Source organism: Pan paniscus, chromosome 17, assembly GCF_029289425.2.
Source record: "Pan paniscus chromosome 17, NHGRI_mPanPan1-v2.0_pri, whole genome shotgun sequence".
In the NCBI taxonomy this organism is placed as follows: domain Eukaryota; kingdom Metazoa; phylum Chordata; class Mammalia; order Primates; family Hominidae; genus Pan; species Pan paniscus.
The window spans coordinates 50,582,507-50,598,271 of NC_073266.2; the positions used below are offsets into that span (position 1 = coordinate 50,582,507).

A 15,765-nucleotide genomic window follows, 5' to 3' on the forward strand; every position below is an offset into this window, starting at 1 on the left:
AAAATTCCCTCCCCTTAGAGAAGAAATTATTCTGGCAGGAGATAGGCAGACAAAAAACAGGTATAAATGAATTACCAAAACAAGTTCAGATAGAGATCAGTGCCCAGAAAAAATCATGAGACCATATAATGCTTCCAAGTGGCTGGGGGTGGGTACAGTTGGGAGTAGAAAGGCAGGGACAGGCTTTTTGATGAAAAGAAATGCAAATCTCAATAATTTAGAGGCTGGTTATAGAGGATGTTTTATTCATCTCTCTCCTGCTGACCATCTTTTGCCATTTCACTAATTATTATTGTTCCATTATAGTGCTGGAATGCCAGTCGATAAATGATTATTGAGACCCCACTGTGTTCTCAGCACCACTGTGACTAGAAAATGTGGTTGAATTCAAATAACTAATTCTACTGCTCTAATAAAATGTGAGGTGGGGAAGAATGCTTAAATCGGTAAATAACTTAAGCCTTCTTGTTTTGAGAGGTGCATTGGAGTCTAAGCTTCCTCCAATCCATTCGTAGCTCACACATCTGAAACTCAGCCATCGGTTTCAGCAACTGCTCTAAGAAGAGGCATCATGTATTGCCACTAGATGGCACCAATTATTTTCATATTTTTAGGTCAAGAAAACCCTTTTCTAAAATGTAATGGCCACATTTAAAATAGAAGAATGTTACTTAGCATTGTTATTAACAAAGTATTATTCTCTTCTTAATAATTTTCTTATAGACAAACCAATAGAACTAAGAAGATATGTTCTTTCACCCACATACTTGTTCATGCAATGTACATTTGTTCCAAATAGTCTTTAAAAAAAAGTTCTCACACGTCTTTAGATATGTAAAAAGTAGGGAAAGTAATGGAAATATTGATATAATAATTGAATATATAAATATCATATTTGAATATATAAATATGAGGATCAAAAATAGCTCATATATTATGATACTACATATACTTTGAAAACTTTCACAGAAAAGAGTTTTAAAATACTACGGAAAATTTTTTTGCTTCTTATAAAAGATGTCCCATTGTATCTTCCAAAAATGAGTAATATTTTTAAATGTAATTTAAATATGGTACTAATTCATTACAATTAAATGTAACAAAAACTATTGCAAAATTTAAAATGGGATAGGAATCATTTAACTGAATGCAAACATTTTATAGGTATAGCTTAATATAATTTGATTAATAAAAATTCAGGCCTAAAAGAACTTTTAATACAATTTCCCTGTTTCAAACAAGTAAATTTATAGGTCCATTAGAATATTATGCAAAATTTTTCTACAGGAGAAGAGCGTGACATATTTTCATTCCTCAAAAAAGTGGTTGGTAAACATTCAAAGTATATTTATTCAGAAACAAATGATAACCATTCCCATTCTCACATCCTTCATTAAAAGGACTCTGGAATAAATATTCCAGAATGAATAAACATTCAAAGTATATTTATTCAGAAACAAATGATAACCATTCTCATTCTCACATCCTTCATTAAAAGGACTCTGGAATAAATATAGCCTACATTTTTATATTAATAGACTTCAAAATAAAGTACGATAATAAATGAGAATACACATAAAATGCATTGAAAAGTACAATATGCTCTATGAATATATCATAATTACTTAGAAGAAACAATGAAAACTTCCAGGTTTATTATGCTAACAAATTTATTTTTAAAATCTCAACACCCTTGCTACTTCAGGATAAAAATTGTCTCAAACTAGCTGCTAATTTGACTATCACTATATTCCTTTCATTTTGAAACATGCAAAAATAATACTCACTTGGGTATCTTGAAGAGTTTTTTGTCTTACAGCAAGGAGCACTCTAAATCTCTGATCTTCCTCAAAGATTCTCTCTTCACAGTCTTTTTTCTCTTGCATATAATGATCAAACACAGTTTGTGCATGTTCCCTTTTAAATCTCATAGTTATAAATTTGTTCCTGTGAAGAAAGAATTCCATGTGCCACTAATCAATTTACATTTTATTTTTCAAAATGCATTTATGAGACATTTTTAAAGGACCAAAATGAAACATCTTGAAGACCCTTGAACTGACAGGCCTTGGAAAAATTCCCTGGTTTTTCTCAAGGTCTACTTCCATAGGGCTACATCTAAATCATCCAGGTGGAAGAAAATCTATGGAAGAACAGTGTATTCTCTTGGTTGCCTATCCAGCATGCTTTTGTTCTCTAGGCATTTCAAGAAAACCCCTCCTCCAAGAGATATATTCTGATTAGTCCAACCAGCATATGACCCATTGTCCAGGGGCGAGAAGCTATATTAAGATAGCTCGAGGAAATGAGTGAGAAGCTCTTAATTCCATGTAGAAGAGCTCATACCCACTAAATGTGACTTACACATCATGCTTTCAAGGTTGCTGCCAACAGCCATAGTGGAGAGAGAAAAAAATGAGTGCCTGGTATTGAGCTGTTGAATCAACCAACCCTGCAGCTTGCTCTGCCAATTATGTAAGATGACGCCTTTTTTATTGTTTAAGCTGGTGTTATGTAAGATGATGCATTTTTTATTGCTTTATGCTTCCTGTTATATAAGATGATAGATTTTTTATTGTTTAAGCTGGTATGTGAATAGGTGTATGTATGCATGTGTGGGCATGTCTGTATTTTATCATTTGCAATTAAACACATCATAATGCAAAGGTAAAATAACTTTTATGGTGAACTCAGTAGTTATGTAAGGAACAATACTAGTAGAAAAATATCAAAACATGGTTAAAACAACACTGGTAACAATAACTTGCTTGCCAAAGTTGAGCAGCAACTCAGTGTCCAGATTAAGGTATCTGAAAAAGCTCAACACAGTCTTATTCTATCCACATTAGTTAACAAGTCTACCGATACAGAAAATTAAATCACTTGCACAGTTAGCTATAAAGGCAGCAAGACTAATATTTTGGGAAGGACTAAACTAATATCTCTGCTTTTAAATAATATCCCATTTAATACAACAAAAACCACTCTATGAAATAATAATGAGATAACCACCTAGAGTTGAGGAACCTAAACTTGGATAATTAATTAGCTTGTGTAAGCTCAACTAGTTGGTAAATGACAGAACCAGAATTCAAATCTAGTCCTGCCTTTTTCTGATTCAACAGTTCAACATTAAGTACTCATTTTTTTCTCCTCTTCGTTATAGCTGTTATCAGCAAATTTGAAAACATATCACTTTGTTTACAGTTAGTGGATGTGAGCCTCTTCTTCTACAGGAAATAAGGTTCTTCTCCTCTTTCATCTATCTTGCCCTGGTTTTTCCTCTACATCATTCATACCAAAAACATTCCAAATTATTAAGTGATGTCTGATCAGTAGCCAATGATATTGACATCTTGGAGCAGAGAGAACCAATGAAATTCACACAGGAAGGAGCTAGTGTGACCAAAACGATAAAATGTTCATAGTTGATCCCAAAAAAACATTGATATATTTTGACCACATGTACTTTGTTCTCTACACTGTTTTGATATTGAATTATATTAATTATAGCATTGTATTAATATCTACACAGACATTTATATACACTATGTACGTGTATATCTATGCAATAAAATAATGTTTCCTTTCTCACAGTGATAAAACAAGTGGACTTTGAAGTCCTATGGGTCTGGATTTTAATTTTCCACTTTCTAGTTAAGAAGCAATTATAAAAATTAAATGAGGGTCAAGGATGGCTTTGATTGCCATTATTTTTAACACCATATTTTAATTGTCTTGTTTATATAAGGTTTGTCTCTCTGCAAAGATCTTCAGACACTTGAAGATACACTTTCCCACTTGCCATTTCTTTGTCCTTATTGGGGCCTGGCAGTATGTCCACTATGAGTTCTCAATAAATAATAAGTAGCTTGTTGTGGGAACTTATTGAAAATATCAGTAGATTATTCATAAAACAGCTGATCTTCCTTTGCAATCCCACTTTAGGGGGTCAGTTGAAAGGGCACACACTTGGAACAGGTTGGAGCTAAGCTGAAGCTACCTCTACCACTACTTAAGAGTGTGATCTTAGATTCCCTGAGCCTCTGTTTCTCAGCATTCATTGGAAATGATACAATTTAACCACTTGCTATAAGAATTGGATGAGACAAGGTACACACATTGTCCAGGACGTACCTGGCACAATAGCAAGTCATTCAACGGTAGCTTTAAATATTATTTGACATTATATACCATCACTGCTAATTAATAGTTGTATAAGTAATTCCACAGTATTGGCTAATTCTTTTTCTCCTTTTCTTGTTGGAAGGCAGGGCTTTGTCAAGTTTAGAGAGAGAACTGATTCACTGGGACATGGAAACCACTCTTGTCTGAAAGGCCATATAATCCAGCTTCAGAAGAAGTTAGGATTGAAATGGGAGGAAGCCTGAAGAAAAAATTTTCATCAGCTCCTGAATTAGATCTTTATAATTTTAATGTAAGTTATATACATTTATATTTATATCTTTGAGTCCCAAGATATTCTTACAGGTATTAAACAAGGTGGATAAATATCTTTAAAAGTAAATGATATGTTTCCCTGCTTTTTCACATACTATAGTGAATATGAGTAGTGTTTTTCAGATAAAGCTGAATTATCATGTTGAAAATAAGTTTTACCCTATGATAATAGCTAAACAAATGCTTGATGGGGGCATTGACTTGACTCCATTTGAATGCATGGCAACAGGCTGGGCATAAATTTTTTTTGACACTTTATCCCTCAAGCATTATGATTTTGCTAATGCTTGTAGTAACCTTCTTTATTTAAAGCAGACTGTTGTCCCTAAATGTGGCCAGTGCATGTTCCTCTAATACTCCTCCAAGTCCAGTTCTCAATGTTTTACAAGATAGGAAATGAGAAGCAAAATGTGTAAAGGAAGAGTAAATAAGTTTTAGGTTAGGGTCTATGGATACCCAATGAGCCTGAGAGCATGATCATTCTCTCAGGACTTACTAACCCTGAACAATTATATCCCTGACTCATGAGGTGACTGATAAGAAACTTTTGAAATGATAAATTTGAATAAATTGCACGAGGTTTCATAGAATATCTGAGTCTGAACTCTTACCTCAAAACTAATCAAAAACATTTGGGTGAAAAACCATAAATTATTAAACATGGCGTATAAATACTGATACATCTGAAAGTAATGAAGAATATTATTAATGTCATAAAGAATAAAGTTCTCCTCCTTGGAAAGGGAGAAACATTTCCAGTTATTCAAATAAGAACAAACCCGAGAAGCAATAATGAATGAAAGCAGTTTATGATTATGCTTTTATAAACTAAAATTATCAAATAACACATATATATTCCATACTACGTTATAATTAAAAATATGAACCATTTTAAGAATACATTTTAAATATGGAAATTTGATCTTATTTATTAATATTTTTTTAAAACTTCATATTTTGATAAAGTTTAAGTACTTACTTTAATATTTCAAGTGTCTGATCAAAAGTTTTCTTTTCTTCTTCTTTTGCTTTTAATTCCTCATTCAATCCATTTATTTTTGCATAAAAAATCATTGTCTTACTTTTAGTTGCTTCTAGGTCTTTAAAAATTGCTGAGCGTTTACTCTGAAAAAAAATATACACAAGTGTTTATTTTAAATACTTGGATTTTCAAATCCCTGCTATTTAGGAACACAATTACATTGGCTGTGTGAACAACTAAAAGTTAATAGTGGGCCACACCTGATGGCTCACTCCTGTAATCCCAGCACTTTGGGAAGTCAAAGCAGGAGGAGCCAGGAGTTCACTTACAGTCAGGAGTTCAAGACCAACCTGGACAACAAAGCAAGCACCTGGTCTCTACCCAAAATTTTTTTAAATAGCCAGGTGCGGTGTTTCACACCTGTAGTCCCAGCTACTTGGGAGGCTGAGATGGGAGGATCACTTTAGTATAGGAGGTCAAGGATGCAATGAGCCATGATTGCTCCACTGCACTCCAGCCCAGATGACAGAGTGAGACCCTGTCTCTAAAAAAACAACTGAGGTTTATATTCTCCACTGTTACATCTGATTAATTTTCTAAAAAATAAAATTGTTTATTCTCTCTGTCCCACACAAATTTGCTCCCCTTTCCAAACACACACCTAAATGCATACTTTATAAGCATGTCATTTCAAGATGCAAACATGTCGTCACTGGTTTTCAAACATGTACAAAGTGCATTGGCAGGCGGACAAGGTTATATATATTGTTCTGATATTTCCAGCAAAAGAAGCCAATATTTACTACCAGCACTTCTTTCCATGGTAGGCCTGTGCAATTCCAGAATGAACATTTGATTGTGCATCTATTTTTGTGTCATCCCTTTATGACTGTTTGTGTTCAAATGGAACTGAGTGACTCACTGATGGACTGTTATTGAATTGTTCCCCACATTCAGCATGGCTGCTAATTAGTGTTACTCTCCCAACTGATTCTACAGATCTCAATGGCTCCTTCTGCCTCCACTATCTTCTATTTTCCCCATATGCTTCCAAATACTTTCTTTACTCATAGATTTCAAGAATAACAACTAATATTTTATATTTGTTTTACTATAAAACCTTACTGTTTGTCTAAGATTTTGAACATTGGGTACTGCATTTGAATTTTCACATCCTTCCTGCTTTGTTTCCTTCCTTTTCTGGAAGTTCTGATAATTTTCTACTGATAAATAAAAGGATTTTTTCTCCTTATACTAGAATGTAGTGGAAATATAACTAACTAAGATTTGTTGATAGGTCCATTGGAGTATTAAGTTATTTGGGTGGGGGTGGAAGTAAACCCAAAGACAGAGAGCGGACAGGTGTGAGTATGGACACTCTAAGTACTCCATGCTCTCTATCCCTAAACTTGACGTTTAGATCAGATTTCATCATTCATTTCTTAGTCTTAGCTGAAGAGTCTCCTCTTCAAAGGAATCTGGTTTTGCATAGTATATCTTTTAGCACACTGTAAAATTTATTTAGCTAATATATTTATGATCTGGTCATCTATGCTCATAAGCAAGATCACCAACGGACTTGTTTCTTGCACTATTAATTTTTGGTTATGGTTGCAAGGTTTTAGTTTCATTATAGAATGATTTTAGAAGATTTCCATGCTTTCTTATGCTCTGTAAGTGGTATTTGTACAGAGACTCATAAAGTATCTTGACTGATTCTTGGTTTTATTGGTAGAGTTTGGACAAATTACATTTCTTCTATGATCATTGATCTATTCTTGTGTTTTATTTCTTTTGACCCAGTTTTCACCATTTTATAAAGAAATCATACATACAATTGATATAGATCTTAAAACAAATTTCTATGCAAAGTAGTATTTAATTCACTGTGTACATAATTATACCCCTTTTAATCACTCCCATGGCTGTTAATTTTCATTTTTTCTTCTTTGCCCTTAATAAATGTTAAATATTTTTAGATTTTTTTTAAAATCAAAATCATTTATTGGTAATGTCAAAATACTATATTGGCCTATGTCATAAATTTTGCTGTATAGTTTGTCAGTATTGGTCATGTATAAATAAATGGTAATTTGTATTTTAGTTATTTCTTAGCACAGAAGCAAATTAATAAAAGAAATGTGATTCTGAAATATTTCTAGTAGTGCATATACTTTTTATTTCTTTTGGCCCTATATTTTTGTCATTGATTTCTGATTTTAATTCATTGTATGTAAACTTGGGTGACATGACCAATACAATATAATGGTTAAGAGCATCTATTTCAGTGTCAGACTGTCTGGGTTGGAATTGCAACTTTACCACTAATGAGTTATGTGAACCTTAATTCAAGTTAATTAAGAAACAAAGCATCAGATTTCTCAACTGTAAGATAGAGGTAATAGCACACTCTTCATAGGCTTATCATGAAAATGAAATGATGTGCTGTTATGTCTGTGCACTTAAAACAATGCCTGACACACATAAAACATGCAGCAAATATCTATTATTTTCTCTGTAATTTTTTAAATATTTCTTTTGAGGCCCATTATAAGACAAACATTTAAAAAATGATATGAGGACACCTCTCTCTCATGGCCCACATGCTTTCCACCAACAAATCCTATTGGAACCACATTTGACATACATCTAGAGGACATATTACTAGGTTAAAAACAATATTGGCTGCTTAAATGTCTTCCTTTGAGAAGTGTCTGTTCATATCCTTCACCCACTTTTTGATAGAGTCGTTTGATTTTTTCTCATAAATTTGTTTAAGTTCTTTGTAGATTCTGGATATTAGCCCTTTGTCAGATGGGTAGATTGTAAAAATTTCCTCCCATTCTGTAGGTTGCCTGTTCACTCTGATGGCAGTTTCTTTTGCTGTGCAAAAGCTCTTTAGTTTAATTAGATCCCAGTTGTCTATTTTGGCTTTTGTTGCCATTGCTTTTGGTGTTTTAGTCATGAAGTACTTGCCAATGCCTATGTCCTGAATGGTATTGCCTAGGTTTTCTTCTAGGGTTTTTATGGTTTTAGGTCTAACATTTAAATCTTTAATCCATCTTGAATTAATTTTTGTATAAGGTGTAAGGAAGGGATCCAGTTTCAGCTTTCTACTTATGGCTAGCCAGTTTTCCCAGTACCATTTACTAAATAGGGAATCCTTTCCCCATTTCTTGTTTTTGCCAGGTTTGTCAAAGATCAGATGGTTGTAGATCTGTGGAATTATTTCTGAGGGCTCTGCTCTGTTCCATTGGTCTCTATCTCTGTTTTGGTACCAATACCATGCTGTTTTGGTTACTGTAGCCTTGTAGTATAGTTTGAAGTCAGGTAGCGTGACGCCTCTAGCTTTGTTCTTTTGGCTTAGGATTGTCTTGGCAATGCGGGCTCTTTTTTGGTTCCATATGAACTTTAAAGTAGTTTTTTCCAATTCTGTGAAGAAAGTCATTGGTAGCTTGATGGGGATGGCATTGAATCTATAAATTACTTTGGGCAGTATGGCAGTTTTCACAATACTGATTATTCCTATCGATCAACATGGAATGTTCTTCCATTTATTGTGTCCTCTTTTATTTCATTGAGCAGTAGTTTGTAGTTCTCCTTGAAGAGGTCCTTCACATGAAAAAATGCTCATCATCACTGGACATCAGAGAAATGCAAATCAATATCACAATGAGATACCATCTCACACCAGTTAGAATGGCAATCATTAAAAAGTCAGGAAACAACAGGTGCTGGAGAGGATGTGGAGAAACAGGAACACTTTTACACTGTTGGTGGGACTGTAAACTAGTTCAACCATTGTGGAAGACAGTGTGGCAATTCCTCAAGGATCTAGAACTAGAAATACCATTTGACCCAGCCATCCCACTACTGGGTATATACCCAAAGGATTATCAATCATGCTGCTATAAAGACACATTCACACGTATGTTTATTGTGGCACTATTCACAATAGCAAAGACTTGGAACCAATCCAAATGTCCATCAATGATAGACTGGATTAAGAAAATGTGGCACATATACACCATGGAATACTATGCAGCCATAAAAAGGATGAGTTCATGTCCTTTGTAGGGACATGGATGAAGCTGTAAGCCATCATTCTTAGCAAACTATCACAAGGACAGAAAACCAAACACCACATGTTCTCACTCATAGGTGGGAATTGAACAATGAGAACACTTGGACACAGGGTGGGGAACATCACACACCGGAGCCTGTCATGGGGTTGGGGGAGGAGGGAGGGATAGCATTAGGAGATATACCTAATGTAAATGACGAGTTAATGGGTGCAGCATACCTACATGGCACATGTATACATAAACAAACCTGCACGTTGTGCACATGTACCCTAGAACTTAAAGTATAATAATGATAATAATAATAAAGACAATATTGACTTTCTCCCCTTTCCTACAGCCAATAATTCACGAGATAGAAATGTTAGCAATAAGAACTTTCATGGGGAAATATTTCTAATTTGGAAAAAGCCCTAAAGTCTCCAGTCACACATCCATTTGTTTATGCTGAATACATACTAACTTGGGGGTAAAATTTAGATGTCAGGTAGGAACAAATGTTTTGGTCTGTAGATTGCTCCCATCTGCAGAAACACAATACTCTCTGGTAGAGAACAAATCCCAGTCTCTACTTTGTAGAAAAGGCAATGGGGGCAAGGGAGCAATCAGTGGGTGTTACAATGCACCGATTACTGTACTATGCATTATATTTGAACTGTGCCTTTTATGACTCACAGTAGCAATATAATCAATGTTATATCCATTTTACAATAGAAAATCCAGAATAGTCTGGATGGTACAGCTAGTTTAAGTGGTGATGACTGGTTAAACACTAGATTTCTCTGACTCCAAAGCCTTTACTGTTTTCTCTATACCAAAACTGGCCCTTGCTTTTTGGTCACTGCTGCTAAAAGAAATTACATGAGATTTTACTATACATAGTAGGTATTGGCATGCATGAGTTTTGAGATTGGACAGAAGGGGATTCTTGCTACTTGGGAATTTAACCTCTATAAACCTCAGCTTTTAATTTATATAAATGCAATACTAAGTACTTCACAGGGTTGCTGTGAGAATTCAATGAAATGATCTGAGCCGTGTGTTTGCCCTTTGTCAGCACATTGAAATCAACATTAATAAATGATGTTGATAATAATTAATGAAGTTCATAAGAGGTAGCTGACCTACCTGACTTCTACTGATAACATTGGCTGAAGATAATACCCATGCTGGGAAAATGATTTTCTTTTCTGCTCTGAATTGAACCAGTCATTTTTCACTGCTGTAATAATCACAACTTCCACTTATGACTCCTAATTCCCAAATTCTAGTGTGCGAGAAGTGCCACTACCAAGGATACTCTCTTAAGTATACTTGAATGTATTTAAGCATTTGCCTATTCAGAGAAACCCACAAAACCCTGGGTACCAGACAGGGATGGAGCTGTTTACTGTTATGAAGTCTACACCAAATATAGCCCATGAACCCTGCAATTCACTCACTTCATTTTTTCTCACAAGGGGTGAAGTCTACTCCCTGTCCACAGCCTCGCGCACTCTCAGTCATCTTCCTCAGAGAAGCTACACTCTCTTTCACCTGAAGATGTGAATATAGTGCCTAACAGACCTAATAGGCACTGAGTTCATGCAGAAGACAACAGCATTAAACTTGCAGTGCTCTTTGACTTTTCTCTCCTTCTTTTGGCTAAAAAGTAAGCTGACTCTAACAGTCGAGTTTGGGCTCTAGTCCCATCTCTATTGAAGAAGTGAGTCTTGCCTTTGCCCAACTGCTATATTAAAATATTCTTGCTACAAAGCTCAGTAAAAGAGGGAAAGAGATAGATGGACATGAGATAAATAGGAAGGGTGACTTTTCAGAAAATTGATGAGACACTTAGTGCCTGTAGTGTGTGAGAATACTGGGCGGAAAGGCAAAGAGGTATGTATAAGGAGCGTCCCTTGGGAGTGATGAGGATACCATTACAGTTCTGGTCATAGTGTCCTTTATAAAATGCAAATAAAAGTAAATTATTTTAAAATTATTTTTTGGCTCTTGAACTATACTTCTTTTGTAAGCTGTGACTCCCATAGGGCATCACATAATTTTAAAACCTTCTGCTTTAAGCTCTCCTCATCAAAAGCAAAGCCAGTGGAGGTCTTTTCCCTGGCAAAACAGAGTATCATTTTACTATGAAAGTCAATCCTTTATTTTAACTGACAACTAAATAAAGGCTTTGTGTACAAAACCAATAGTAAGATGAATAGAAAAAGCTGACTTTAATTGGCTAAGTGAAGATGCTTTCTAAGAACAAAATCTTAGTAGTAGTTGGCTTAAAATTTAAAGAATTATGTATATGATTTTAAGTTATCTTTTGGAATATTAAAATGTATAGTCAAATTATATGATACAATATTAATATAAAAATAATTAAATTACATTAGTGATTCTAAGTTCTCTATCTGAAAAGAAAATGCTCACTAGTTTAAGCATGTTTATATTAAATGTGATATTTTGTAGTTTCAGAGTGTCAGATTGATAATTTGGGGGTAAAACAGTAGACATATGTCAATAGAAGATTCTAGCTGTTTAACAAAAGTGTAACCATGCTATTTTTTATTGTTTAATTTTGACTTCTTCCTTCCTTCCTCCCTCCCTTCCTTTCTTCCTTCCTTCCCTCCCTCCCTCCCTTCCTGCCTCCTTCCTTCCTTCTTTCCTTCCTTCCTTCCTTTCCTTCCTTCCTCCCTTCTTCCCTCCCTTCCTTCCTTCATTTTCTTTCTTCCTGTCTTAGTTTGTTTAGGCTGTTAGAACAAAACGCCTTAGAATGAGTACTTTATAAACCATAGAAATGTATGTCTTAAAGTTCTAGAGCTAAGCAATCCAAGAACTGGGCAACAACAGATTTGCTGTCTCATGAAGCCTCCCCCTCAGCTTCAGAGATGGTGTCTTCTTCCTTCATACTCATGTGGTAGAAGGGGCCAGCAAGATTCTTGGGGCCTCTCTTATAGGGGCACTAATCCCAACGAGCTCTCATAATCTAATCACCTCTGGCCTAGCCTCTTATTGGGGATTATGTTTCAACATATGAATTTGGGGGGAACACAAACATTCAGACCATAGCAATTCCCCTTTTCCTTCCTTTTCTCCCTCTGTTCTTTCTTGTTTTCTTTCCTTTTTATTTCTTTTCTTCTTCTTCATTTTTTTTTGGTTTTTAATCTCCAAGTAAAAGGAGACAGCATGGCCATCACAGAAAGCAGTAGACTTCTGCATGAATCCAATATCAAATTTTCCTTGTATTTATCCTGATTAGGAGCTATGTCCCTGATAAACTAGACCAGTGAGGAAGATACTGCAAGAGAAAGTAAATGAAAACACAAGGACTGTGTGTGTGTGAGTGTGTGCGCTTTTATCCCTAGTCGATTTAGTGCAACCAATAAGAAATGAGACACATTCATTTAAAATTAAACTTGCTTGAATAGTTTTCACTGACATACATAAACTGTAAATTCAAAATTAGATTCTAAACTTAAATTCTTACCTCAGTTTCTATTAATGCATCAAGGGCTTTCTTCCCCTTTTTTCGTAATTTTTTCTTTACTTTTCCCACCTTTCTTCTAATAAGATCTTTCTGATCAATTATATTATTAAGCATCTAGAAGACATTCAGATATTAAGATGTGCAGCATTTGCAACCCAGTTATCCTCATTTAGGCCAAATCGTACTTAAGTGACTATTTTAATAACAACAGCATTTATTTTGGCAAATAAAGGGAAAGAACCACCACACATAAATTACAGAAATATACTGTATATCCAAAAATTTCAATATTCTATTTGCACTATGTGAGAAAGCCAAAATCTAATGAATTTTAGTTAAGTAACAAAAATAAATAAGCTTACATAGAAAGTATGAATATTTGTTATAATATTTGTTTTAATCAAAACTAAAACTCCAAATACAAATAGTAAGCAATCACTACCAAAAAGTATGTAAAAACTTATTCTTCCTTACTGTGTGCTAAATTATTAAGTCTTATAATTTATTAACTATTAAAATATAATCAAACCAAAAATGATTACTGAAGTACAAGAGGATGTAAAACCATGGCTGTTATAAAATAACAGGAAACAAAGATCATTAATCTTTTCTGGAATTCATTATTGTACTCAGATAACCTCACTTAGGCTTTTGATGCAATTAATAAATTTCCATCATTAATGTAAGGGGGAGCCATCATTAAAATCATTTATCCCACTAGATGTTTGTACTGGTTATACATTCTTTGCAGGAGCATGATGATAGCATTTAGAAACTCTAAATACAGTGGTACTCGGAATTTGTTGTTTCCATGCTTCATGACCTTATACACGTTGCTCAGGCTCTTTAAGCACAAGCTTTCTCAAGTCTTTGATACCAGTAAACTCCCTCTTGCCTATTTCATAGGAAGGCTTTGAAGCTCAAAATAAACTTTTAAAATAGAAACACTTTTTAAATCACAATTTTAAGAAATAAAGACATTTTGAAAATTATCAAAGACTAAAAATATAAAGTTACATTATTATTTGCAAAGGAAAAAAGTTCTGGTGCCGAAATGTCTCAAATAAATATATGTATGGCCTCCCTGCAGGGAAGGACAAGAATGTATAACTCTTGCCACACCCTCTAGTTCTCCAAAAGACTAATGACAGGATTAATACATGTTTTTCGACTAAATTTTTCTTTGGGAAGGGCTAGTGATATCAGTTACTGCCATAAACTTGTAATTTTGAAAATATTTTATCAACATTTGCTTTATTTTTCATCCTAGCTGTCTAAACATCTACATGCATCAAAAATTTACCATGAAAATGTCAAGATCCCTTACATTTTATATGCAAATGAGCACAACTTTAGGATTTCATTAAGAAGGAGTGAAGACTTTGAATCAAGTTTAACATAATGAACGTTCACACCAGATAAGTCACTACTCACGCACTTGAAACCTGCTTTTCCCAAGTACCCTCTAAGACTATGGGGTTCTAGATAATAGCATTAATGGTCTTGCTATAGAGTTTCACTGCAGATCAAGTTGTGTGGTCCTGAAATAGTTACTTAGTTTGCCCCTATGTGAAATCATAATTTCCCAAATGATAATGTAAAATCACATGCGTAACTTACTAACGTATATATTTCTGCACATTAATTTTTGGATTAATTAAATGCTTACAACAGAATGTTCTTTGTTGAGAGTTCTGATTCTTTCAGCTTCATCTTCTAGTTGAAGCAGAGGTTTCTGTAGTTCTGCCAGTGACATGGCACATATTGCTCTATTTTTTATAAGCTCTTTCCGCTCAAGTGCCTGGACTTCGTAAATGGAATATAGTTTTTTCTGCCAGCAAAGATTTTAAATAAATCATTCAGTTATTAACTTAAACATTTATTTAGCCTCTTATTCAGTGACAGGCAGTAATATTTGTTTTTATTTGAAAATCAAATAATACAATAAATGTCACCATAAAAAATGGATACGAATGTAATATATATTACATATATTATATTACATATATTATAATATCAAAAAATCTCATGGATGTAATATAATATAATATATATATGCTTTTTTTAAATTTTTTGAGGCAGAGTCTTGCTCTGTCACCCAGCCTGGTGTTCAGTGGCATCATCTCTGTTCACTGCAACCTCCACCTCCCAGGTATAAGCGATTCTTCTGCCTCAGCCTTCTCAGTAGCTGGAATTACAGGCCTGTACCATGCCCGGCTAATTTTTGTATTTTTAATAGATAAGGGGTTTTGCCATGTTGGCCAGGCTGGTCTCGAACTCCTGACCTCAAGCGATCCACCCGCCTTGGCCTCCCAAAGTGCTAGGATTACAGGCGTGAGCCACCACACATGGCCGAATGTAGTATATTTAAAGATAATACAGTTATTGTTAGAAGGAATGAGAGAAACACTTTAATAGACAATAAAAATCAAACATTTAAAAAATATTTCCCAGCCCAAAATGTCAAAATCAATCATTCTTAAGTAAGGATTGGAGGACACCAAGTTAGAGAACACACTAATAACACATCGTGGAATATATGCAAGTACTGCAATATAAGACAAAACCAACTAACAGGTCTTTCCAGTTAGACACTTAGAAATAAAACATACGTATAGAAATAAATGAGGAAATTTAGTGTTTTGAAACATATAGAAGCAAACACTGCTTCTATGTTTGAAAATGCCAAATTTCATAACAGAAAAAAATTACAAAATTTAAGTTTACTTCAAAGAGAAGCAGAGGTGTAGATCATCTCAAAAAAC

General features: G+C 34.3%; 1 protein-coding gene across 3 annotated transcripts in view; it reads right to left on the reverse strand.

Annotated features, from left to right (window-relative positions):
• The window catches only part of CCDC178 (coiled-coil domain containing 178), a 503,460-nt gene that overhangs the window by 272,910 nt on the left and 214,785 nt on the right, over positions 1-15,765 (reverse strand). For all 3 annotated transcript variants that reach the window (XM_034943399.2, XM_057300489.1, XM_055102765.1), the window contains exons 17-20: positions 14,670-14,831; positions 13,001-13,114; positions 5,441-5,586; positions 1,788-1,947 (exon numbers count right to left, since the gene is read on the reverse strand). In XM_034943399.2, coding sequence (XP_034799290.1) covers positions 1,788-1,947; positions 5,441-5,586; positions 13,001-13,114; positions 14,670-14,831 — 582 coding nt within the window. The remainder of the gene's footprint in view (positions 1-1,787; positions 1,948-5,440; positions 5,587-13,000; positions 13,115-14,669; positions 14,832-15,765) is intronic.